Source organism: Leguminivora glycinivorella, chromosome 9, assembly GCF_023078275.1.
Source record: "Leguminivora glycinivorella isolate SPB_JAAS2020 chromosome 9, LegGlyc_1.1, whole genome shotgun sequence".
Lineage (NCBI taxonomy): Eukaryota > Metazoa > Arthropoda > Insecta > Lepidoptera > Tortricidae > Leguminivora > Leguminivora glycinivorella.
In genome coordinates, this window is record NC_062979.1 from 14,161,025 (window position 1) to 14,187,969 (window position 26,945).

Consider the following 26,945-nt stretch of genomic DNA (forward strand, 5'->3'; position numbering starts at 1 on the left):
GGTTCGCGGTTGGAATCTGTCGCTTGTTCAAGTATAAATATTGGCACGTGCGGTTAAACAACAACTTTGCCCCCTTGTAAATCAAATGACTGTTTTACAGATGAGAAGACATTTAAATCGAGCCAACACGGACGGTTGAATTTGTGGCGTCGAAACAATACGCGGTATGACAATGAGCATGTCGTGCCCAATATGGAGTCAGGTCGCATCACCGTGAACATGTGGGGTTGGATGACTGCAGCCGGTCCGGGAGAACTAGTCAGGATACCTAGCCGCGCAAATAGTGACAATTACGTGGACGTGTTGGAAAATACGATGTTACCTACAGTTCGAAACGTGTATCCTGAGACTGAATTGCCGGTATTGTCGTTTGTGCAAGATAATTGCCCGATACATTGTTCGCGTACTGTAAAGGAGTGGTTTGGTCAACACAAAAATGACATCAAGGACATTCCCTGGCCTGCAAGGTCACCCGATTTAAACCCAATAGAAAATTTATGGGGTGTCATTGTCCAACGATGGGACAATCAAAACGAAAGAACACCGGCAGCATTGGAAGCACATTGTTTAAAAATTTGGGACTGTGACAGGCGGTAAAGGGGTGATGTTGTTCCCTTTACCGAGCGCAGACTAATTGGGTTGAGGGTCCCAATAAGTCGACACTCTTATAAGATGGTGAGGGTTCAGGCCTGGCTTAACAGAACAACAACAACGATTCCAATTGGATTTATTTAGACAACACAAGAGTTACTTACACGCAGGTTTACACAAATAGTCTTCTACAATGTAGTCTAGTAACACTAAGTAACACGAATGCCGTGAGTGGTATATCTAGCACTGTACACTGTTGCTTTCACTGAACTTCACTTTGACTATGGACGCGACGGTAGCGGGTGTACCGAAAAGAGGTGACGTAACGAGACGTACTCCGAACCGGGCTCACGCCTTGCTAGTAGAAGACTCTCCGTGTGTGATCGGAATTGCGACCCAAACGCAGGGGTTTACGCAATGTGTGATCGGAACGGGCTTTCTCCGTACTTAGCAAGGAGCTATCTTAGGCCTAGAGTAAGGTCCTAGTTAGGAGCAGACTGGGATGTCAACTGACTTGGGATGTGTCCCGGCGGGCTTTTATACCACCCGGCGGCGTGGGTGAAAGCGACGCTTCCTTCCTTCCTGCGGCGTGGCGTCACCCCGCGTGGAGGGTGTAACGGGAGTAACGGGACGTTGGACCCGCGCATCTGCAGTGGCCGGCCATCGCAATGTAGAAAAAATGGTGCGGTACCGTTGGAATCGGAAGGGCCGGCGGAACCTTCTACCTGCGTTACGCGTGGGAAACTTGGTCGTGCTACAGTCTCCCCCTCTGGATCCGACGACGTCCCGGCGAGGAGCCAGCACGAGGTAGCACTTCTTCTTTTCCATCGATTTTGCTTTTACATGCCCCTTGGGCTTCTTAGTCTTCTTCTTGAAGTTTTTGAGTGGCTGGAGTGGTGGTTCCATAGGGGCCACCACCTCTTCATGATATAGCGCAAACGCTGCATCTTGGGGAGGTTTAATCTTCTCCGGACAGTCACTATTCCGAGTGACTATGCATGATGCGAGCTGACGTTGTGACTTTACGTCAGAGCTATCTTGTTTTGGTGCAAGTTTAGCACGCTCAGCATGAGCTGGAATGACCACTGCTGGATCACGTGGCTGCAACTTCAAAGCTTCCTGACTATTCTTGTCTAATGCTCCTTTTCTTATTTCCTCCCTTTCTTCCGTAGAGGGAACTTGCGTACAGCCTACTTGAAGTTTTGCTGTAGGGCTTGGCCCTATTTCACTAGGTACGCTTGGGGCCCAAGAATATAGGCCAACGCTCTGGTCTCCTGGATTTGCATTTCTGCAGCAATTAGGGCACTTGCTGCGAACGACGCCGGGTCTGCCGCATCCGTAGCAACTGATGCCAACCGGTGCTGATGGAGCAACCTTGCTCACATCTCCCCTGCAGTTGAGCTCATATCTTGTTGTTGCCGCTTCTTTGTGCGACAATCTGCTTCGGCGTGCCCGTTCTTATCGCAGTACTCGCAGCGTTGTCGGCCTGAAGTGTTCCGTTCATTGTTTGAAGGTACTGAGGCAACATTTTCTTCCCAGCTCGTCTTCTTTTCCAATAGGATTTCTTCAGCGCTCCTTGCGAGTTTCAGAAGTTCGTCGATCGATTTGAAAGCGCTTCTTGGCACCATTTCCCGTATATTCAAGTGGAGCTGACCATAAATCATATGGAGTTGATGGGTCTCCGGTGGGATTGGTGCAGGCAGCTGGGCTATGAGTGCCCTCTTCTTTGCGACGAACTTCTCAGTGGGGGTTTTCGCATCCTGCTTGAGTTCTATTATCCTCTGATACAGGATGTCCGCTGGTATCTTCGGTGCGAACGCGTGCCGAAGCCGATCTTCAAAATCCGTCCAGGATTTGACGTCTGACTTAGCGCCTTCCCACCAGACAGCGGCATCTCCTTTTAATAGGAGGGTAAGCCCTTCGAGAGCGTTCTCGTCGTCAATGTTCTCGATTTTCTTGTACACCTTGATGGCTGAGAGAAACGTCTCTACAGTCTCGTTATCGCCGGTCCCGTCGTATACTGCGTTGCATCGTGCGAATGAACCTTGTCTGCTTGCCGGTGCTAGAGCTGCGATGATGCGCTGGAGCTGTTCTTCGGTCATGCTGATGGCCATCTTTGCTCTGTGTTGTGCTCGTGTTCTGGGTTCTGAAGCCAGGGCCCCACGTTGGGCGCCAGTTGTGACAGGCGGTAAAGGGGTGATGTTGTTCCCTTTACCGAGCGCAGACTAATTGGGTTGAGGGTCCCAATAAGTCGACACTCTTATAAGATGGTGAGGGTTCAGGCCTGGCTTAACAGAACAACAACAACGATTCCAATTGGATTTATTTAGACAACACAAGAGTTACACGCAGGTTTACACAAATAGTCTTCTACAATGTAGTCTAGTAACACTAAGTAACACGAATGCCGTGAGTGGTATATCTAGCACTGTACACTGTTGCTTTCACTGAACTTCACTTTGACTATGGACGCGACGGTAGCGGGTGTACCGAAAAGAGGTGACGTAACGAGACGTACTCCGAACCGGGCTCACGCCTTGCTAGTAGAAGACTCTCCGTGTGTGATCGGAATTGCGACCCAAACGCAGGGGTTTACGCAATGTGTGATCGGAACGGGCTTTCTCCGTACTTAGCAAGGAGCTATCTTAGGCCTAGAGTAAGGTCCTAGTTAGGAGCAGACTGGGATGTCAACTGACTTGGGATGTGTCCCGGCGGGCTTTTATACCACCCGGCGGCGTGGGTGAAAGCGACGCTTCCTTCCTTCCTGCGGCGTGGCGTCACCCCGCGTGGAGGGGGTGTAACGGGAGTAACGGGACGTTGGACCCGCGCATCTGCAGTGGCCGGCCATCGCAATGTAGAAAAAATGGTGCGGTACCGTTGGAATCGGAAGGGCCGGCGGAACCTTCTACCTGCGTTACGCGTGGGAAACTTGGTCGTGCTACAGGACAATATTCGCGGTACCGATTTGTGTCAAAACCTAGTTACGTCAATGAGATCCCGTTTACAGGCAGTTATTAATAAAGAGGGAGGTTACACAAAGTATTAGTGTATCATCTTATAAGTAGTGTTTAGTGAATTCCGTGTTTAGTGATCAATAACAATAAAAAAAAAATATTTTGTGGATAATACCTAATGTAATTAGTGTCATTTTATCAAAATCTTAACTAAGTAAGTATGTCACGACAGTAGAATTCAAATTTATACAGTGTGGAAAAACTACCCAGTTTTGTTCGTTTTCTAAAATAAAATAATATTTTTATTAGGTAAACTGACTTTATCTACTTATATGAGCGCATTCCATCCAAGGCCACTCTGTATAAATTGTTATCTACGCTACAGCATATTTTTTTTATTTCTCTATTTAACCTGCAGTGAAGTTATGTCGTTATGATTATAGATAAGCAAATACTTTACTTAATCAGGTCAGTAATATAACATTTTCGAGGTTTCAGCTGGCAAATACGTAAGATATATAGAAGATCGGATTCTCGATTTATCATATAATTATAACTTGTTTTAATTTCAAAGCATTTTTTTGTATTTTTCAATAATACAAATAATCTTTTTTTTTTACATCACCATCAACTCTGTTTGTTCCCTGCTATAAGGGAGAAAGTCACAATTTTCTAATGTGGCTTTCCATAATTCCAATAATTTGTTTAGTTCTGTTGACGTCAACAGTGCACATGGTAGTAAATATATTTTCACCTTGGGCTTTTGAATCTTTCACTACGCTCAGGCAAATACCTTCGTAGTAAATATTTAAAATTGCTTCTTTTATTAATCAATATTTTGTTATAATACTTTGTTACATAGCAGTCCGATCTTCTATTTTAATACCTATTATTTTTATTGTGGTGAAGCTTCAATCCTTTTCCGTTTTGCGGAAATGCTACTTAAGCTTTAATCTCAATAAAATGTTAGGTGCTTGCCATTTTGAAGAACTAAATAACAGCCCTATTATAGATAGTTGATGGCATAATTTTGCTAATCAAATAAACTGATTTCTTCAATTGATTGTCAGCATGTGTAATACACAGAGACTAGCAAGGTAAACATACTATATTGTTAAGTTAGATTCCTTCTGTCGGTTTAAAAATATTCAACTAGTAAAATATTTATAGATGTAATGTAATAATATAAATATGCCATTAAGTATAATTTAAATTACTTCTAAATAAAGGATTAATAATAATAAGATTAATAAATGGTTTAATGTTTATGAATTCCTAAGGAGAATCCAAAATACGAGTACACCCAATAAGTAAGTATTTAATAACTGTGAAAGTGATTTTATTTACCTAATTCTTGGTTATTTTTATCACTAGTACCGTATAATGAATTAATGATAAACAGTGTTGACATGGCTAATAATCGAAACACGATTACGACAAAAATTTAACTATTATTTATAAATGTAAAAAATATTATTTATAAATATAAAAGAAAAATACCTATTTGATATAATAGGTAATAGTAAGAACGGTAATAGTCACATTTCGGCGCATTTAATTGCGTTATTTCAAATTAGTTCTAATCAAAAGGCACATCAAACGATGGTCTATTGCTAAAACTCGAAGTATTTAAGAAACCCATTGTGCCTGTATCGGCTTTTGATAAGGCACTTTTCTAACTTAATAATACGATACTACTCTCCTGGCCGATTTCGACCACGGCGACTGTTTCAATCTCTATTTCGTTGGTGCGAACCCACAAATACCCGTGCACATGACGGGCACCAAATAATATGTATTGTATAACTTAGTAAATTATCATTGTTTCCAACCGGCACAACGAACTTTGCTTGACCAGTTTTACCGCTGCAATTATCAATATTATCATGCATTTTTTACTAAAGGTTAGGTTAGGTAATTGTGAAGAATATTTTTATCAGTATGATGTTTGTTTCGAGAATTTAGTGACGCCGATAATTGGTATAAATGGCATAAGTCTCAATGAGTCAATGGCACTTAAGACTATTATAAGTGAGCAAGTGGTCGCAGACCCACTAAGTCATAAAAGTTGCTACACTGGTTGATAAGTACTACGTAAAACCACAGATTATAACAGCTCTTGCTATAAGATATTACAGATGACTTCTAATGGTATATAACTATTATTATTTGGGTAAATAATATTACGTTATATGTACTCCATTTATATTATTATTCAGAAACGAAAATTTGATTTTTAATTCGTTAAATAAGTCCGTTTGGCCAGCAACGCCATCTAGGTAAATATTTGAACACCTTATTCAATCCGACCGCAGGCACGTGCATGCGATAATCGACCTAGTGGTTTCCATGCTGCTATGGTCGCGAGTGTACCTGCCCATTTCACGTTGTTGATCTGGTTTCCATACCAATATCTGAATATACTAAAAAGCGTCCATAGACTGCAGAGACTGCTTACCACCATGCGAATCGAATGCTTAGTTGCCTCTGATGTAACATAGAAGAAATACTTACTAATACATAATTCATTATATTCAAAGGTGTTAAAGTGGATAAATACTTACTTTGCGATGTCATGACTAGTCTTACAAGTTGAGTCGAATAGGCCCCTGCTTCTCTAGGAATGTTGAGTAAGATCCAGTTCAGACATAACCTTAACGCGTCTTGCGAGCCATAAATATTATGATTTCAAGTTGACAACTTGACACATCGCTCCATAAGCATCGCTATTAAGAAAATATGAACTTGCTGTTATTATGTTTGTAAAAGGGAAATAATTATAAAAAGGCATCTTAGTTTGTGTAATAAATATTAAAACACTTAATCGTCGCTCAAGAACTTAAATAACTTACATAACGCGAATTTGTTGAATTAATAAAACATGTAAATTTTGCACAAAATTTTTCAATCACTTAAATCTTATTGAGCCGTTTTAATTTAAAATTGAACTATTTTAGGCTGATAATTCGTGAGAAGTACATGGAGTGGGTAAGTAAGTAAAGCGATTGCAGCGCATGTGGTGGTCAAAATTCGAATTAAGATGTCGACAATTTTGCGCTTGAGACACAGAGGAAGGTCACCCTTCAGTAGCTCCTTCATGGACCAGAAGGTATAATATTTTACAATCGTTAAAGTTTTTTGAAAAGTAGGTAATTTGACAATATTTTAATGATCATACTAAAAGAAGTTTTGCTTCAAACCCATAACCATTCATTTTTACGATTAATTAAATTGAATTATCAGCAGCTGCTAAATTATATTGTAAATCGATCGATATCGACTAAACTTTTTACCTATTTTATAAAGTTCCTGACACTCGATCCAAATTTACATTGACCTGATGCAATAAGGACAATGTATCACAATAATTAATGTACGAGCGGCCAGCCTTCTGGGCACCTTACCCAACGAGCACGACCTGGGCCAAATATTTTATTTATAAGTTTTATTGTAAGTTTTAATGTAAGTGTTTATTGCATTATTTTATATGTTGTACGAGTAATTTGAAAAGTTGACCTTCACTTAATAACCTTGGACTTTAAGTCCAATAAGGTGAAAAAGTAAGTAAAGTAAGGTCGGACGATATCAAAAAGACGGCAGGGCCGACCTGGCACAGAACCGCCGCTTATAGAACAGAATGGAAATCCATGAAAGAGGCATATGTTCAGCAGTGGACGCAAATATGCTGAGAAGAAGAAGAAGAAGAAGGTGAAAAAAGGTGACAACACTTTGTGCTGATTGTTTTGAACATCAGCAAATTAAAAAACTAAAACTCGACTACTGCAAAATGCACTGATAATTCCAGATTCAAAAATTCTATCCGCTTATTTCATACCTTTTGGGTGCTCCAGTTTTAGTTTTAGAATTTATTTTATAATTAAATGATTTTGGGGTTCCTTTCCCAATTCTTTTCACTGCATTACTAACTATTTAAACTCCCTATCGTTGCAAACTCTTTGCCGAATCGTTAGATATAGATTTTTGACTGTCAATATGGCGTATGTTTTTTGTTTAATTATGATTTCTCGTTAATGTCTAAATCCGTCTTTTTAACCTGTACTGTTACATACATATCGGACAAAATCATAACCTCCATTTGCGTTGCCGTAGTCGGTTAAAAATGCTACTTTTTAAAGAACAATGAATACAATGATTACGAACTGTCTTAGAAACGCTTTTACTAAAGCAATGAGCGCTAATAGGAAGCGATTTGGAGTCTATTCTAATTTGCTTCTGTTATGTTGATGATGGCGTCGACTTACTGAGTCATCCATCACTACTCAAGGGCGGTTGGCAAATCAGGTCAAGTTGGTTAAATTTTAATAAAATGTCAAATGCACCTTAATTGACTCTAAGTTCCCGTTACTGCCAGGCCAATTATAATTTACATTGATAGAATAACACATTTCGCTCGTGTTTGCCCGTTGGCGCGGACGAAACGTACGATGATATCGTTCTCATGTAGTTGTATTATGTCGGAATTGGGCTGTACAGACCTGCTAGACATCTAAGTCTTGTTCCTAACACAAAGTGTGTGTTTCTCCAAAAACTTCCTGCCTCACACAGCTAAACCTATGGAATTAACTGTCGCCTGCGGTATTTCCGGACCGATACGACCTTCAAACCTCCAAGAAATTAGTGATGTACTCGTATGTCAGCAATTCCCGTTAAGTTTGTACATTTGGATCACGTCTCCGATTTTGATAAAAATTGGTAGGCTGATATAGTCTATGATGCTGAGCAAGATCCACTAGGTTTCCCAAAATGTCCTATGTAGTTTGTATGAAACCTTCCTTTTTTGTTACCAGATTTCTATACATTTTCGGTCACCCTTCTTAAACCTTCCTCCGACCCTTCTTCGGTGTTTTGGGCCCTGGTCCATGGGTGGCAGTGATCGCTTACCATCAGGCGACCTGTTTGCTCGTTTGCTTCTTATCGGATAAAACGGCTGTCCAAAATCAAAGCCTAGCAAGTGCATTTACCGAAATTTTACAGGAGAGGCAAACAAAGATTTTGTTGCGATCTCTAAAAAAATTAGTACCAATGAAAGACCTAGTTTTCTCACAAGACTTGGATTTTTTATATACCAAAGACCTTTTTCTCACAAAAGTATAACTTGCTTTACAAGACAAATTGTTGAAACTAAATGTATGTGTCTATTTAGAACTTTTATGTGCCTTACTAACAATTAATTACAAAAAAATAATAGTATTGTTTCGTCAATTACAAAACAAAAAGCTAGCAAGTGGTCTTACTAAGTATTTTAAATGGTTAATTTTCGCATTATCCCGGCATTTGCCACGGCTGCCACGGATGAGAGCCTGGGGTCCACTTTGACAACTAATCGCAAGATTTGGCGTAGGAACTAGTTTTTACAAATGCGGCTGCCATCTTACCTTCCAACCCGAAGGGTAAGTAGGCCTTATTGGACTTAGTCCGGTTTCCTTAAGTTTTTTCCTTCACCGAAAAGGGACTAGCAAATATCAAAATGTCGTTTCGTGTCTGATCACATTATAATATTTGTTTGATGGGATCATAATAACAAAAGGCAACATTATTAGACAATTAATTTAATTTTATGCATAAAACAAAAATCAGTCATCGGATAAACAATAGGCTACTTGACCCTTTTTATAGTTTGTCTTATAGCATTACTTACTATCCAATTAACGGAAAAAAATATCACTATATTTTATTATGGCTTATAAATCGCAAAAAAATATTTTTAAGGAATACGTTTACTTACGTAATATTTCAGGCAAAAACAACATCAGCCATGTCATCTATAAATTTTCTGTGAATGAAGTCATTCAGTGCGAAAACAACACTTTCTGACAATTTAAGTACGAGGCATAAAGGTATTATGTAATGTCAGCGATTGATTTGACATGAATTCTATGAGGTCACTACACGGCCGACAGAGTTTTCGGTGGCCAAAAAAAATTTATTCACATTTTTGAATTAAAAATACGTAGACATCGTACACATTTAATAGGTACCCAAAATATTACAGAAGACAATTATGTATTGTGCCAAATTAGATATGAGTCTAGTAGCCTATTCGCCTCCAGTTTAAAGATCATCCGAAAGGTCATTAATTGGCAATTGACTCCAAAAATCACGCCTTGTTTCTGGCATTAAAGGCACTAATTTTGCAACTAGAGTGTCCTTTTTTAACACGATAGTTTCATATGTAACACACGCCATTATACTGCACATCAACAAGTTACAAGCACTAGGTACTACTGGCAGTTATTCCTTTAGGTAGATTGGAAAGGCATAATTGTTAGAACTATTTTAAGTTGCTCCCATCGTCAAATATATATAAGTAGGTTAAGTAGGTACCTACGTAAAATAAATCGCAAAAATAATGTTAAAAAGCATTCCGAATGTTAATACCTCGATCCAAGCCCCATTAAAACATCACAAATAAAAAACCACAATTCAGCACCACAAACACTTTTGCGATCGCCACACACAATATTAAATAAGTATAATATCACGGGATAAAACAACGAACATAATGAGAATGACTATCTAAAAGCAGCTGCTAAAATTCGTCTCCATCGATCACTTTTATTCATCATGCGTCCGCGCAGCAGCGCAAAGTACGACAAACTAGAAACTTCAGGTTGAAACTCATTCCCTAAATTCGGATCCCGAACGGAACAAACGCGGGCGGGGGCGCGGGAACGGCGACCGTTTGAATTCAAACTTCACTCATTACTGACTTGCTATGTTTTATTTATTGTTATATTTGAATTCCTTGTTCAACCCTTCGGCAATTTTTAAAATTTAAAACCTAGTATGGGACAATTCCATATTCAAAAACCTAGTATGTTCCGTTTACAAACTCAGAAACCTAGTATAGCATGCACTTACTAGGTTTTTGGACTTGAAAATGTTACTTACTAGGATTTTGATTTTGATATTTGCATGTAAGATATGCACTTGCTAGGTTTAGAGGGTTCCGTAACTTTGATTCTAATTGAGATAGAAATACAGGTGTTTTTGCATTAGACGCAGCTCAAAATTTGAGGCTGATTGATTGACAAAAAACGTATTTTGACAAAAAATGTCCCTTGCTAGGTTTTGATTTTGGACAGCCGCTTCCAACCCGAAGGGTAACTTGGCCTTATTGGGATTAGCCCGGTTTCCCCACGATGTTTTCCTTCACCGAAAAGCGACTGGCAAATATCAAATGACATTTCGCACATAAGTTCCGAAAAACTCATTGGTACGAGCCGGGGTTCGAACCCGCAACCTCCGGATTGGAAGTCGCATGCTCTTACCGCTAAGCTATCAGCGTTTTTTTTAATGTGCCTAAAAGGCCCTTACATTTCAGGGGTACGCTGTTTTGTATAGGCGTTGTCTGTCCCGTATTATATATACAGTGAAACCTGGATAAGTGAGACTTCAAGGGACGACAAAATTTATCTCTCTTAAATTTATCCACTTATTCAGGGTCTCACTTAGACAGGTATAATAAAATGTTTGTCTCATTTACAGAGGGTATCACTAATAGAGGCCAGAATAGAGGGTATGTCAATTATAGAGGTGATAAATAAGGTGTTTTGCATATAGTTATTATTAGTTGCATACTACTTAAAAGAAAAGGTAAATAAGCCTTGTCTTTAAATAAAATATGAGACTAACGTCATTGTGTCTTAAAACTTTTATAGGTATATTATGAAAGTATTTTTTTTTTAATATTTAATTACTTTAAGTAAGAAGAGAAACCAAGAAAACCTTTACACTCATCAAAAAGGATCAATCGCGTAATTTAAAGATAGGCTTAATTATGAAAAATATGGAAGTAGATTTTCAATGAAGTCCAAGTTACAGAGGTCATAGATTGACTGTATCTCAGATACAGAGGTAAATTCCTATAAAATTCTTAACAAACAATTAAGTTCATATACATTTCAAATATAGTCTCAGTAACAGAGGTAAAATACACACTCTGTCTCACTAATAGAGGGAAATGTGACTATAAAATCGAAAAGGCTAATCTCACTTATAGAGGTCTGTTTTGTCTCACTAATAGAGGTAAATCGGTGTGAAAGTGTCGGGACCACACCTTGGGTTCCAACTAAAGAGGTTTCTCACTTATCCAGGTCCCACTTAACCAGGTTTCACTGTACATAATATGGTCTTTGATAATAGTTAGCTAAATAGTTGTCCGTGCTGACTGAAACTAGGCTGAATTCGTGGCGAAGGCAATTTCATCAAAACATTGCTGTATAAAACTTTGCTAATTATAATCATACGTGCCTTTTATTATTACGTACAACTGCCTATATTTCTTACTAGGCTTGTGTAGGACATGTACTAATAGTACCTACAAAATATACGATTCCCTGCACTGTACTAGACCGAACTACTCGCAAATGATTCTGCTCTCTAGTACATTTAGTACACTCACACACGCGCAACAGAATGGGAGCGAAAGGAGCGAAGAGCCGAGGAGTAACAGTGACAGCAAAGCGATTCGTGTGATCCGACCGCAACCGAACTAAAACCAACTGACTCGGACTAGCTCTCGTCTAGTACGAGCGAGCGTTACTGTACGCCATTTATGCCAATTTGTCTCTCGCTCTCTCGGTGTATTACTGTACTAAATGTCCTAAAAGAACGAACTAGTACACTTCGGAGATCGTACTAGTTGGGAGCGATCTTTTCAGTGAACGAGCAGGCACAACTCTATTTCTTACAAAAAGAGCCAATATTATTAGGTTTCTTGTTTTCGTCTTGTTATTGGAAGAATACCTACTAACTCGGAACTCGTAAATAATCGTCTTTAACAAAGAAGTCTCCTAAGTGTGAGTTACGAGATAGCTCTACAATAATCGTGCAGATTCTTATCTTATCTCCAGCACAGTAAGAGTACTATCGTACAGTATGGCCACTCCCGCTCCCCGCTGAAAGTGCCGCTCACCCCCTCTCAATTACCTTACAGTTACCGCCTGTCAAAAACGCGAACAGTCGACCTGTCATATTTCACTCATGCAAGCATAGTACGCGTTCACCTACACGAGCTTAGACTGTGTGCTAGGAACGCGCCTCTTTCATATATTTGATCGCCAGAGTCCGAGGTGTCTCCAGTGATAATCAATGCCAGGACATTTTATAAACATTTAGAATTTTTCATATCCGTATTAAAGGTATACCTAGATAATTTACAACTATAGTCACCAGTATCCTGCGGTGGAAGAATATTGTGTTTCAGTAATTAAAAATGTTTCGGTATTAAAGATTTTTATCGTATAATTGGATTAATTGGATATTTTTTTTATGGAAACTGGCTGTATTCTTTAAAACTGTCACCTCAAAGCAAATTCGGTCGTTAGGTTTCCAAAGTTTTGTAATTAAAATATCAAAAGTATTTAATGAGGTTTTTTATACATACAGATATTTAAAGGTAAGTAACAGTGGGGCAAATCTCGACTGGGGGTCAATTGTAACTGACCAATTTTTTCCATTATTACACTATGATGTTGAGTTCTACATGTATCCACTGAACACACCTACCATACTATTTTTCCGCCAGTCGAGATTTGCCCCGCTGTACCTTAACATAAAATATACCTGACGGAAAATTATAAAAATATGAACGGCTGTCCTAGCAATCCGGAAATAAATAATTTCGCGCCTTTTTGCCGACAAAGTGTACGTGCCAGAGTATATTATTCATAAGAGATAATATTTTAAATAGTTCTATTTCGCTAGGTGCACTAGTAGTAGTTGACCACATTTTGTAGATTATTCTATGTTAAATCTTAAGGAATCAAATTAATTTCGACGGCTACTGCAAGCGTCAATATTTGACATTTCATAAGATTACGTGTATTTGTGACAATCTTCGCCCACATAAACTTCCGTTCTTAGTGCGTTTTCACACTATCCGATCCGATATCGGATATCGGAAGAATTTCAATTGAAAAAATTCAAGATTGTTTCAAATGCAATGTTTTGGATATCGGTCCTACATCCGATATCGGATCGGACAATGTGAAAACGCACTTAAATTACAGCGATATGCATAATGTAAAAGTTAAACTAAGTAAGTATAATTTGTTGTAAACACCAAGATTAAGCCTTTTGTTACAAAAACAATTTGTCCGACATAATTGTCATGCTCATACATAACTTGAGGTCGGGCGTAAAGGTGATGAAAGTTTAATGTGCCATGGTCCTTTAAGGCATCAATAAAACATGGGACGGTAAGTAGGATTCCGTGTCGAACCAATGCATACACTAGGCCTAATATTGTTTTTGTAGGGCAAGGTAGTTTATGTAAGTTTTGTTTTGGAACGTCTTCAAAAACAGAGTCAAGCCTGACCAGAAATATGTGACTATACGCACCATGTTGCGGAATTTCACTAGAACTATTTTCATCATAGGTACTTAACTACTCGTATGTATTGGCTGGGTGCAAAGTAGGTGGTGGGAGAACCACGAATCGATCGCAGCGCGCACCGTGGCTAAAAAAGGAACCCTCGGCAGATCAACTGTCACTTTTTATTTTTACAGCGAAATTTACGTATCCGCGCATTTAAAGTAAAACTAAAAATAAATAAATATGCGTCACGATACTTGCTACGTATCTAACTGTACGAACACTGGGAAAAACAGTGATCACAAATTTTATAAATATGCACAAGTAAATTGGAAAGGAGACCAGCAAATGAAATAGATAATCGCTGTAAGAGGAAAAAGTAAGTAAACTAACATACTTTGTGGCGTAAAATTTTGCGTGCTGTAAAAAATTCCGTATTTATCTAGGTATATTTTGATTAGCGACGCGCCCCGGCTTTACACGGGTATTTTACATTACATACAAACCTTTCTCTTGAATATCTATTAAATAAGGGTACCTTTTGCACCTTTTTGGCACGAAACCCTAAAAAACCGCTTCAAAATCCGTTGCGTAGCTCGTAGTTTGTACAATTTTTGAATCAGGACCAAAGGAGGTAAAGTTCTTAAAATAAATATTTATGGTAGCAATTAAAAGATCTACAATTTGACTGCCACTGTCACGCGTCAGATATGCCATGTTATTAGTGTCATGTCATGTCAGCAACAAAGAGAAATTGTATTTTTAAGGAATTGTAAATAGTCAGGACTAGTTTAAAAACGTTTTCAGTGAGATTACTGAGATTGTTTCAAACTTTATTCAGTGTTGTGTTGTGAGATGTAAATATTTTATGAGTTTAAGTAATTACAAGCAATTTCGGACATTAGAAACGACGCTCCAAATGTAAGTCATAGTTTTATACAGTAAGGCCGATAGTCCACTATAATATATGTTCATCATAGAAATATGATCGTAGGTCTGTATGTCTCCCTTTTTCCCCAACGAGAAGAAACAAGGACGGCATGTTGCCTATGGTGATATTTCTATGATAAATATATGATAGTGGACTATCGGCCTAAAGACATGCCTTCGAAACCTACAAAATATGAAAAAGGTAAATTATTTACATGTGTTATATTTACAAAACCGGTGCAAGATTATATTGTCTTTTATTATCATATTAGGTAGCTGTAATATTTTGATGGTTGTCGACAGAAAGTTTACAATATACCCATCTAATATAAAAATAGGAAGGCAAATAAAACTATCCACTAAGTTCAATTTACAACTTCTTCTTTAAAAAAAACTATTTATAAGTCACCTGTAGAAAAAAATACCGCTCGTGCACTGAAGTTTGTATGCAAAGCAAAGGTGCTAAAGTAAAATAGCTAACTACATAACACTGATTTAAACTTTCACGATTATTTCGCGTGGCTGTCAGAAGGTGTTGATGTCATTTTAAGCCAGTCTTCTCCGACACCACGGGGACAACGCCGTCCCTGAAACATTGGAGTTCAGTTTAATATGTTTTTTTTTAATACCACGTCGGTGGCAAACAGGTATACGGCCCGCCTGATGGAAAGCGGTCACCGTAACCTATGGACGCCTGCAACTCAAGGGGTGTCACGTGCGCGTTGCCGACCCATTAGAAACTTGTATACTCCTTTTTTGAAGAACCCCAGGCATACTGTAGTTCATCGGGAATACCTCGACATGGGAGTTCATTCCACAGCCGGAGCGTTCGTGGGAGGAAATTCCTCTGAAACCGCACGGTGCGCGACCATTTAGATTGTAAGGTGTGTGGATGAGCGCCCTGTCGATGGTGAGCGGTGATATGTAGTCAATACGCGATTAAGTCCGATTTTAAAAATAATTATGTAGCTAACTACCTACTTCGACAAATTACTTAATGTTCGCTTGACTAGTTTGATAGATTGTGATCTAGTTTTCGTAAACAAGATTCTATAGAAGATTTATAAATGCAGATGACCTTTTATAAGGCAATTAATTTACAGGAGAATCTGTCATCAGTAACACCGTGAAGGTTATGAAAGTAACACGGACATATATTTAGTAAACGACCTACTTCGCGTGTTAAAAATATCGGGAGTTGCTAGAAAATTATTTTATTTGCAGTTTTTGGGAAATAAAGCATTTTAGGTACAATTTTATTCACATGGCCCATCAATGAAATATCGAAATAACACTAATTACTCTCTTTTGTCTTACCATGTGAGATTATCTCTCACAAGGGATTGTAAAACTTGTTTAATTATTTAACCGTATTCGCGTACATAGAATGAAAACTGGCTTTTCTGTAACTTACCCTTCAGTCAAAATCATTGCATATAGGTACAAAAAATATGACACCATTTTAATCGGATGTGTAATTTACATTTGGCCGTTGTGCAAAATTAGGCAGAATTTTTGCACAAAATATTTTGCATTCCAGTTGAATTTTCGAAGCTTGTTTTGACATGATATTCCGGAGTGAGCCAACACATCCGGCCCTATTTCTCTCTAGGTAACCTGAAAATGTTATACAATGACGGCGAAAGACATGCGAAATCTAAGCAGATATATATATCTATGCTTATTTTATAGTGAAATATTGATGTATATCAGTTTCAATATCGATGTCTGAGATGGCAGTAGTTGATGTTTGGTGGCCTTGCGTTCGAACTTCGAATGGTTCATTTTTCGTAGAACCAATTAGCAATTTGCCTCTGGTAGAGAAGTACCTACAGGTTCGCGAAAAGAAAAAATAAATAATAGAGTACAAATTAAACAATAAACTCTGGAATACGAATATATTGGATACACGCATAAACTCACGCCTATATTACCAAAGTGGTAGTCAGAGGACATGAAACTCCATCCTACAGACTCCTACCAGTCTTAGAATTTCAAGGAATAGTATCACAGTCGACTTCTAGGACACCTACCGTACGGGAGGAAAGGTGTTATCCCACTTTGTATATACTCGTATTACGAATGCATATGATTAATCGGCTTAATAATTTCCCGTTAGTCGGAAGTCGTAATAAACGAATATCGGTATAAGAAGCTTCAGAAACTGTATCAGAATTAAGGAAGTTCCGGAAAGCGGTTTTAAGTTTTAAGCTGTTTAATGGGTTCACACTTACATATTAGTTTGTAGTTTGTTGGTTCTCTCTCACGGTTAGGAGTAGGCAAATTACATTACAGTCAGCCGATGAGAAAATCGTTCACGCTCCTTAGAGTATAGTTATTTCTCTCTATCTAATAATAAGTAATTTTATAGATTTTATACGCAATATTAGGTATTTTTAGTGTTCCGTACCTCTAAGAGAAAAAACGGAACGCTTATAAGATCACTCGGTGTCTGTCTGTCCGTCTGTCACAGCCAATTTTCTCCGAAACTACTGGACCGATTTAATTGAAATTTGGTACACATATGTAAACCTGTGACCCAAAGACGGACATAAAATTTAATTAAATGATATAATCATAGAGGCCACTTTTTTAAACTATTGTACTTACTGTGCTATTGTGATATACCAAAATTTTTTAACAAAAAATAAAACCGCCTTCAAAAAAAAGCGCATTACAAAACACGTAGAAACTAAAAAGCAAAAAATAATAAACCTATGAATTCAGATTTCTTATCGTATTGCAATAATCTAAACATCCAAATTATAAACAAATCAATTATTTTTGTAGTCGGTGCCAGACCTGTTCGTCGCCTTGCTATATTGCCTGTTTGGCCCCACCCAACCATACTCAGGCTGGCCCCGACTCCAAAAATAATTGATTTGTTTATAATTTGGATGTTTAGATTATTGCAATACGATAAGAAATCTGAATTCATAGGTTTATTATTTTTTGCTTTTTAGTTTCTACGTGTTTTGTAATGCGCTTTTTTTTGAAGGCGGTTTTATTTTTTGTTAAAAAGTTTATTTATTTGTTGATTTTTAGTGGTTCCTATTGATATTATATGTATCAATCCGAACATATGTACAGTAGTGAAAGAATTATCCTTTAACTCCTAACCATTGAGGAGTTGACCTCCCATCATCAGCTCAGCCACATAAAATTATTACCATCAGGCGTAAATACTGGTGTACCTTTGAAAAATACGTTAAAAACATTACATGTGCCTATAACATCTGAAGAGTTCCCTCGATTTCTCCAAGATCCCATCATCAGACCCCGACTTGATGCCAATGGGACCATCTCGGGGTTATACCCGTTCGATCAAAAAAAAAAATTTTGAAAATCGGTCCACAATTCTCGGAGATATCGAGTAACATACATACAAAAAAAAAAAAAAAAAAAACATTCAGTCGAATTGAGAACCTCCTCCTTTTTTGAAGTCGGTTAAAAATACATATATGTAGTACCTACTTACCTAGTAGTTTTAGGCTCATATGGACGAAAATATTAAATAAAGTTAAGTAAATACTAGTATAATTTTGAAGTTAAAGTAGATACTTAATTATAATTATAGTCTGACACGGGCGTATCTGTCGACGCAAAATATAAATTTGTCTACCGTCTGCAAAAAAGCCCTTCAATCATAAGGCTCTTTTTATATAGGTACCTGACATGTTGTGTTATAATTAGGGATGTACCGACTAGTCGCCGACTAGTCGGGAAAGCCGACTATCCGGCCACATTTGTAGTCGGCGATTAGTCGGCGACTAGTCGGCAAAAAGGGCCGATTAGTCGGCACTTCATTAGTGATAGAAAAACAGTACAAAATTAAATTACCATCTGAAAATTATGGTTGTATTATGTAACTATTCGTAATTCCTGTTTTTTGTCAAAATAACAAATATCTGTATTTATCACAGAAATAAATATCCTACCTAGGATTATCAACTTCATAGGCAGGATCACTACCCACTAAGCCAAGCCGGTTGTCAAAAATGGAAAATGTATATAAATATTGTCATGAACCTTTGAACTTGTAAAAAAACAATGAAAAGCGCGTTCGAAGGACCAAAAATGACATTCAAAATGTGAATTTAGTCGAAAATTATTTTTTGGCCGACTAGCCGACTAGTCGGCCGACTAATCGGCCACCCAAGCGCCGACTAGTCGCCGGCGTCGGTAGTCGGGTCGGGGAACGAATGCACCCGTATGTGGTTAGTGTTCCATTTATCCGCACAAAGCGATTTGCCTCATCCTTTGTAATGCGGACTGCAAAGGAGTGGAATGCGCTCCCAGCATCGGTGTTCCCAGAGAAATACGACCTCGGTCTCTTTAAACGTAGAGTGAATAGGCTATTACTGAATCGGTGAGCTCCATCTTAGACTCTGTCTTCACTTCCCATCAGGTGTGACTAGGGTCAATCGCCAATCAGTCCATAATAAAAAAAAAAAAAAAGAAGTCGGCCTAGTCGGCCAAATCAATAGTCGGTACATCCCTAGTTATAATTTAAGTTCTTACTAAGTACGTTGTTGAGATTCACCATAATTGGCTGAAAATATAGACAGCGGGTAAACAAATGATACAAATCTATTAGTCATGTATTTTTTAGGTATAATAGGTATTATAGGTACGTCAAAAAAATCATACAGCTCATCTGGTGTTAAGCAGTCCCCGTACTTTTGAAATCCTGCAACTCCACAGGTGACATTCTTAGGCCGTTTACACATTATCCGATCCGATATCGGATGTCGGAAGGGTTTCAATAGAAAAAATCCAAGATGGCGCCTGTAATGTATGGGATATCTGTCCGACATCCGATATCGGATCGGATAATGTGAAAACGCACTTACGGTGCTACAACACGGGCAACACAATTGCCAGCAATTCGCACACCATTACCGCGTTTGCTCCATGGTTAGTTGGTTCGTTTTGAACAAACGCGGCAATTGTATGTGAATTGCTGACAATAGGCTAGTTTCCTACTAGTCAAATCAGCTTCTTTTTAAGAACTGTCAAAACGATTTGCTAATATGAAATTACTATAAAATACTGAGGAGTGACGTCACGGCCAATTCGTTTACCTTATATCTTTCTCTTTGACTTATTAAATATTAATTATGGAAACGGATTAAATCGCGTATAATGAATTTAAAATTCATCCCGACGTTTCGACGTTTAATCCGTTTCCATAGTTTTATTTCATGAGTAACTATCGCGGTAACCGAAGACAATATTAAATATAAATTATGTTTAAACATAACTACTGTCCCTTTTTTCTTCTAATTATGTGGTGCTTTATTTCGTCCACTACAAAAAATAATTTATTTTAAGTACCTATAGGAATCTAGCCTTAGGCTAGTCAAATCGGCTTCTTTTTAAGAACTGTCAAAACGATTTGCTAGTATGGAATTACTAAATATGAAGTACTGAGGAGTGACGTCACGGTCAATCCATTTACTGTTTATCTTTCTCTTTGACTTATGGAATATAAATTTTGTTTAAATACATATAACTACTCTCCATATATTTTTTCTAATTTTGTGGTGCTTTATTTCGTGCACTGCATAAAATATTTTATTTTAAGCATATATACTTAACTAGCCTATTGTGTTACCCGTGTAACAGCACTGTTATGCGTGTTGCCGATTCTAATAAGTAGGTACTCCATTCCATACCCTCGTTGAGTTCTAGCAACCTTACTCTCCGACAAGAACAAACCACTTGAAGTAGTGTTTGGATGAGGGTTTTTGTAACGGTGGAGGTACTTCCCCAGTACAGTGAGTATCAATTAATAGTAGCGGATGAAACGAGATCTTGTTTAGTATTTATATAATGATATTTACTTCTTAACGTCAACATTTGATCCGCTACTTCTGTTGATGACTGTACCTGTTAATGGTAGCTCATCTTGGACGTAAGAAATATATTAAATGTATATTTAAACTTTATTTGCCAACCGTACGCGTAGCATATGTTCCGTTTTCCCAGCTGACTAGTTTATTCACTCAGCAGCATACATATTATAAATGTTATAATGCTAGCAGTCGCAATTTTCTTAAGTAGGCAATCAACTCCTACCACATTTGATTATTTGCATTAGACCTTGAGAGAACTAGGACATACGAAAACGGTAATTGAAATAGTTCACAATTATAATAATAACTTAATATAATTTTTATAGTCTAATGATGTTTTGTGTATGTGGCATCCGTTGGCTCGTTGGGTGGACGACGTTCGAAAAACTGCGGGGCACCGCTGGATGAGACTAGCCCAGGACCGCCATAAGTGGGCCATTTTTAGGGTTCCGTAGTCAACTAGGAACCCTTATAGTTTCGCCATGTCTGTCTGTCCGTCCGTCCGTCCGTCCGTCCATCCGTCCGTCCGTCCGTCCGTCCGTCCGTCCGCGGATAATCTCAATAACCGTTAGCACTAGAAAGCTGAAATTTGGTACCAATATGTATATCAATCACGCCAACAAAGTGCAAAAATAAAAAATGGAAAAAAATGTTTTATTAGGGTACCCCCCCTACATGTAAAGTGGGGTCTGATATTTTTTTTCATTCCAACCCCAACGTGTGATATATTGTTGGATAGGTATTTAAAAATGAATAAGGGTTTATTAAGATCGTTTTTTGATAATATTTATATTTTCGGAAATAATCGCTCCTAAAGGAAAAAAAAACCGGCCAAGAGCGTGTCGGGCCACGCTCAGTGTAGGGTTCCGTAGTTTTCCGTATTTTTCTCAAAAACTACTGAACCTATCCCGTTCAAAACAATTTTCCTAGAAAGTATTCATAAAGTTCTACTTTTGTGATTTTTTTCATATTTTTTAAACATATGGTTCAAAAGTTAGAGGGGGGGGGACGCACTTTTTTTTCCTTTAGGAGCGATTATTTCCGAAACTATTAATATTATCAAAAAACGATATTAGTAAACCCTTATTCATTTTTTAATACCTATCCAACGATATATCACACGTTGGGGTTGGAATGAAAAAAAATATCAGCCCCCACTTTACATGTAGGGGGTGCCCTAACGAAACATTTTTTTCCACTTTTTATTTTTGCACTTTGTTGGCGTGATTGATATACATATTGGTACCAAATTTCAGCTTTCTAGTGCTAACGGTTACTGAGATTATCCGCGGACGGACGGACGGACGGACGGACGGACGGACGGACGGACGGACGGACGGACGGACGGACGGACAGACAGACATGGCGAAACTATAAGGGTTCCTAGTTGACTACGGAACCCTAAAAAAGTGCGTCCCCCTCCCTCTAACTTTTGAACCATAAGTTTAAAAAATATGAAAAAAATCACAAAAGTAGAACTTTATAAAGACTTTCTAGGAAAATTGTTTTGAACTTGATAGGTTCAGTAGTTTTTGAGAAAAATACGGAAAACTACGGAACCCTACACTGAGCGTGGCCCGACACGCTCTTGGCCGGTTTTTTTTTCAAAGTTGTCCACCCCACTTTTTTTCTAACATGGGTATTTTTTACGCGTTTCGTACTCAGAATCGCGAGGTCTTTCGATCCTGATAGGAGAAAAAAATGTCCCAAGATTTCCATAGGTACATTTTTCAGACCTTCCATTCCGTTACCGCCATACAAAATGTATGAAAAAATGGTAACGGAATGGGAAAAAGCCTTGGGACACTTTTTTTCTCCTATCAGGATTGTAAGAGCTCGCGATTCTGAGTGGAAACCACATAAAGATTTCCAAATCCAATAAAGTGGAGTGGACAACTTTGAAAAAAAAAATGGTCCAAGTAGCATACACGAAAGGAGGCTTATGCTCGGTAGTGGGCGATCAACGACAGAAATTATATTGATGATCTTTTTCAGCGGCTTAGTTTGACATTAGGAACTAGGTAGCTTACGGTCTACTCGAACTTATTTTTTGTGATTTTGTCAGCACTGCGTTTGAAAGCATAGAATTTGACCGTTTTGACAGCAGTTACTGCTGGGTATGCGTAGCCACACTCACAATCGCTTACGCTAATATCGTGGTCTTTTTTTAGGGTTCCGTAGTCAACTAGGAACCCTTATAGTTTCGCCATGTCTGTCTGTCCGTCCGTCCGTCCGTCCGTCCGTCCGTCCGTCCGTCCGTCCGTCCGTCCGTCCGTCCGTCCGCGGATAATCTCAGTAACCATTAGCACTAGAAAGCTGAAATTTGGTACCAATATGTATATCAATCACGCCAACAAAGTGCAAGAATAAAAAATGGAAAAAAATGTTTTATTAGGGTACCCCCCCCTACATGTAAAGTGGGGGCTGATATTTTTTTTTCATTCCAACCCCAACGTGTGATATATTGTTGGATAGGTATTTAAAAATTAATAAGGGTTTACTAAGATCGTTTTTTGATAATATTAATATTTTCGGAAATAATCGCTCCTAAAGGAAAAAAAAGTGCGTCCCTCCCCCTCTAACTTTTGAACCCTATGTTTAAAAATTATGAAAAAAATCACAAAAGTAGAACTTTATAAAGACTTTCCAGGAAAATTGTTTTGAACTTGATAGGTTCAGTAGTTTTTGAGAAAAATACGGAAAACTACGGAACCCTACACTGAGCGTGGCCCGACACGCTCTTGGCCGGTTTTTTATTATTAGAATAGAATAGAATAGAATATCTTTATTGCGAACCATGGTACACGTAGAGTTGTTACATTTCATTAAAATAGAGCGACATGGCGCCCTGAGAGGGCATTGCAAAGCAGTCTTATATCTAGTTATCGTAAAACAAAACAAATACTTAAAAGTAGTGTTTACATATTAGCGAATTATTTTGTCCTAGCCTATTTTTGTATTCAGTAAGTAGGAATACTTACTAATATTTAGGTATACTCAAGAGAGCACATAGGTTAGGAAAATAATAGTTATTAGTAGTATCTTAAGTATATCTAGTTATAAACATTTGTCCTCCATATACTCTTGGACGGAATAATATGCCTTTGATATTAAAAGTGTTTTTAATTTTGATGAGAATGAGTTAAGGTTTTTTATATTTCTAATATTATTTGGCAGTTTATTATAAATCTGTATCGCTCTGAAATATGGGCCGTTTTTATAGATATCTAAAATTGGTTCCGGGGGAGAGAGCTTATCATTACGACGTGCACTTTTACAAAATTCAAATAAATGTATGTTCTTTCTGACAAAGTTTGAAATTTCGAAGATGTAGAGAGATGGGAGAGTTAAAATTTTAAGGTTAGTGAAAAGTTTTTTGCAGCTGTCAGTTTGTTTTTTATTGGTTAGGATGCGGACACATTTTTTTTGGGCTACAAGGAGATCGTGGGCATCACTGCCATGGCCCCATAGAATGATACCATAACGTAACCAGGCTTGTGCGTAAGAATGGTATGCGGACAGAGCGCACTCTGTATGTGTGTTTGACTTTAGAATGCTCAAAGCGTATAAAAGGGTGGACAGCTTAGATTTTATTTTTGAAATGTGTTTTTTCCAGTCGATATGAGTGTCAATATTTATCCCTAATAAGGTGTTTTCAGTGTCTTCTTTTATATTTAAATCTTTTAATAACGGGGTTAAATCGGTAGGTTTTTTCTGATAGGGCCTGAATTGCATAAGTCTTGTCTTAGTAGTATTTATTATTAGGTTGTGATCTTGTAACCAGCCAGTGACATTTGAGAATGTTTCTTTAATATGGGTATAGTTGTTTGAGTTATTGTCATGTTTAAACAGAAGGGTGATATCGTCAGCAAATATGATACATTTATGTTCGGTTATTTTAGGGAGATCGTTGATATATATAAGGAACAGCAAGCATCCTAAAACGCTGCCTTGCGGGATAGAGTTGTTAATAGTGTGCCACTTAGATTGCAGTTTTATTAATTTGTTTGAATCTTTATGGTGATGGTCTATTTGTACGTACTGTTTTCTATTGTAAAGATATGATTTTAACCAGTTATAAGCATTCCCACGTATCCCAATTTCATATAATTTTTTGAGCAATATAGGATGAGAAACCCTATCGTAGGCCTTGGACATGTCTAAAAAGAGACCGATCGCATAGCTTTTACTTTTGAGGTGTTCCAGTATTCCTTGAATAAATGTATAAACGGCTAGTGTGGTTGATTTATTTTTACGAAAAGCGAATTGGTTTTCTTCTAATAGGTTAAACTTTTCTAAAAAGTTATATATTCTGTCAGCCATGCATCTTTCGAATAGTTTTGAAATTGTGGGTAGGAGAGCAATCGGTCTGTAGTCGGCCAGATTGCTTCGTTTTCCACCTTTTTTCAGAATTGGTTTTATAGCTGCTATTTTTAATTTATCTGGAAAATTACATTCATGGAAGGACTGGTTAATTAGTAATGTAAGCGGTGGTGTTAGCTCGTCTTTACATGCCTTTATTAGAACTGGAGGTATCTCATCAAAGCCGCAGGTGTATTTGTTTGGGAGGTTCTCTATGACTTTAAGTACTTCTTGTTGAGTCACAGGCTGAAGAAACATTGATTTGACATTTGGAGACGGGCAAGAGCGGCCGCGGGGCTGATTTGCATCAGTGTTATGCCCCACAGAGATAAAATAATCGTTAAATGTGTTAGCAATTGTTTGGGGATTTTCAATTATAGTGTTTTGGACATTTAGTTCTATATTTTTCTGTTGTTTACACGTATCTTTATGGACTGATCGGCGATTGACCCTAGTCACACCTGATGGGAAGTGAAGACAGAGTCTAAGATGGAGCTCACCGATTCAGTAATAGCCTATTCACTCTACGTTTAAAGAGACCGAGGTCGTATTTTTCTGGGAACACCGATGCTGGGAGCGCATTCCATTCCTTTGCAGTCCGCATTACAAAGGATGAGGCAAATCGTATCGTATCGCACGCGAGTCCATACATTCTTGAAGTCGCGCTAGATGCATACTTGCCGCGCTCGAGAACGCAGGCTGTGCTAGACCGCCAGGAAAATTTTAAGTAGAGATGGGCTGAATACGGACTTTGCCGAATACGAATATTCGGCCGAACATTCGGTTCAGCTGTTGCCGAACCGAACATTCAGCCGAATATTCGGTTAAGCCATATTTTAAATCCTGGCTTAGAGTTAAAAACGTTTCAATGATTAGTAATGGGTACACATTTATTTATCTTAATGTTCCTATAATTTAGTTCATACGAACATTTTGGTTTTTGTTTCTTAAGATACGTTACTTTTATACAAAATTATTGTATTTTATATGTTAACGCATTTTTAACTCTCTTTGGTAGTTCCTTAAAATGCAGAAATAGGATGTAATTATGTGATGAATTACGAAACAACTTATGCTATTTATTTACTTTGTTTATTTGGTAAATATTCGGCAATGTAACCCAACTATTCGGCCGAATACGAACATTGAAAATCTTGCCGAATTTGCCGAATACCGAATATTCGGCCCATCTCTAATTTTAAGTGGCCCTTATATTATACAACCAGTTTCAAAATTAATAACAGCAAGTAACACTCTAAAACACAGAGTAATAACAGTAACAGAGCATTGGCGCGGCGCCTAACCCGCGCAACGTGTCTGCCAATACGGCGTAATACAGATTACCATGTAATTGCACCCTCTGTCTCAGATGCGCTGGACGATGGCCAACAATCATTTTTGTACTGATATGATAGTTTTTTTATTTATATTACAAGCTTTTATTTACTTTAACCTGTCCCGTTTGTGTGTCTGTAATCAAATCTTGCAAGTTAAATCTGACCCACATCCCGAGCTGAAATTGTGCACACATGTAAATCACGTGACAATGCAATATTATCATATCATGGAGCTAATTATGATGGAGGAGAAAGGTCATAGGAACTCTGTAATGAAATGTATTTCCATCGAGTAAGGGGCTTAGAAACGTCTCGGAAAAGTCGGAAAGCAGTAGATGACTGTTGAAAGAAAAGTACAGTCAGCGATAAAAGCTTGCGCTAAAAATGAAATTTTTGCCAAAAAATAATATTTTAAATGCATTTGGGCATCGAATCGTAAAAATGCCATTGTTTATCGAACTCAATAGTAACGTCCATCAGATGATTTGATAGACCAATATATATACATGATAATTGAGAGATGAAGATATAGATGGATAGTTGAGATGAGATAGATAGTTGGACGTTCAGTCAT

General features: G+C 38.0%; 1 protein-coding gene across 1 annotated transcript; it reads right to left on the reverse strand.

Moving 5' to 3' along the window:
- Nucleotides 1–1,970: 1,970 nt before the first annotated feature.
- Nucleotides 1,971–2,705, reverse strand: LOC125229859 (activity-regulated cytoskeleton associated protein 2-like). The gene has a single exon (XM_048134797.1). It carries the CDS (start codon nucleotides 2,703–2,705, stop codon nucleotides 1,971–1,973), a length of 735 nt encoding a protein of 244 aa, XP_047990754.1.
- Nucleotides 2,706–26,945: the final 24,240 nt, after the last annotated feature.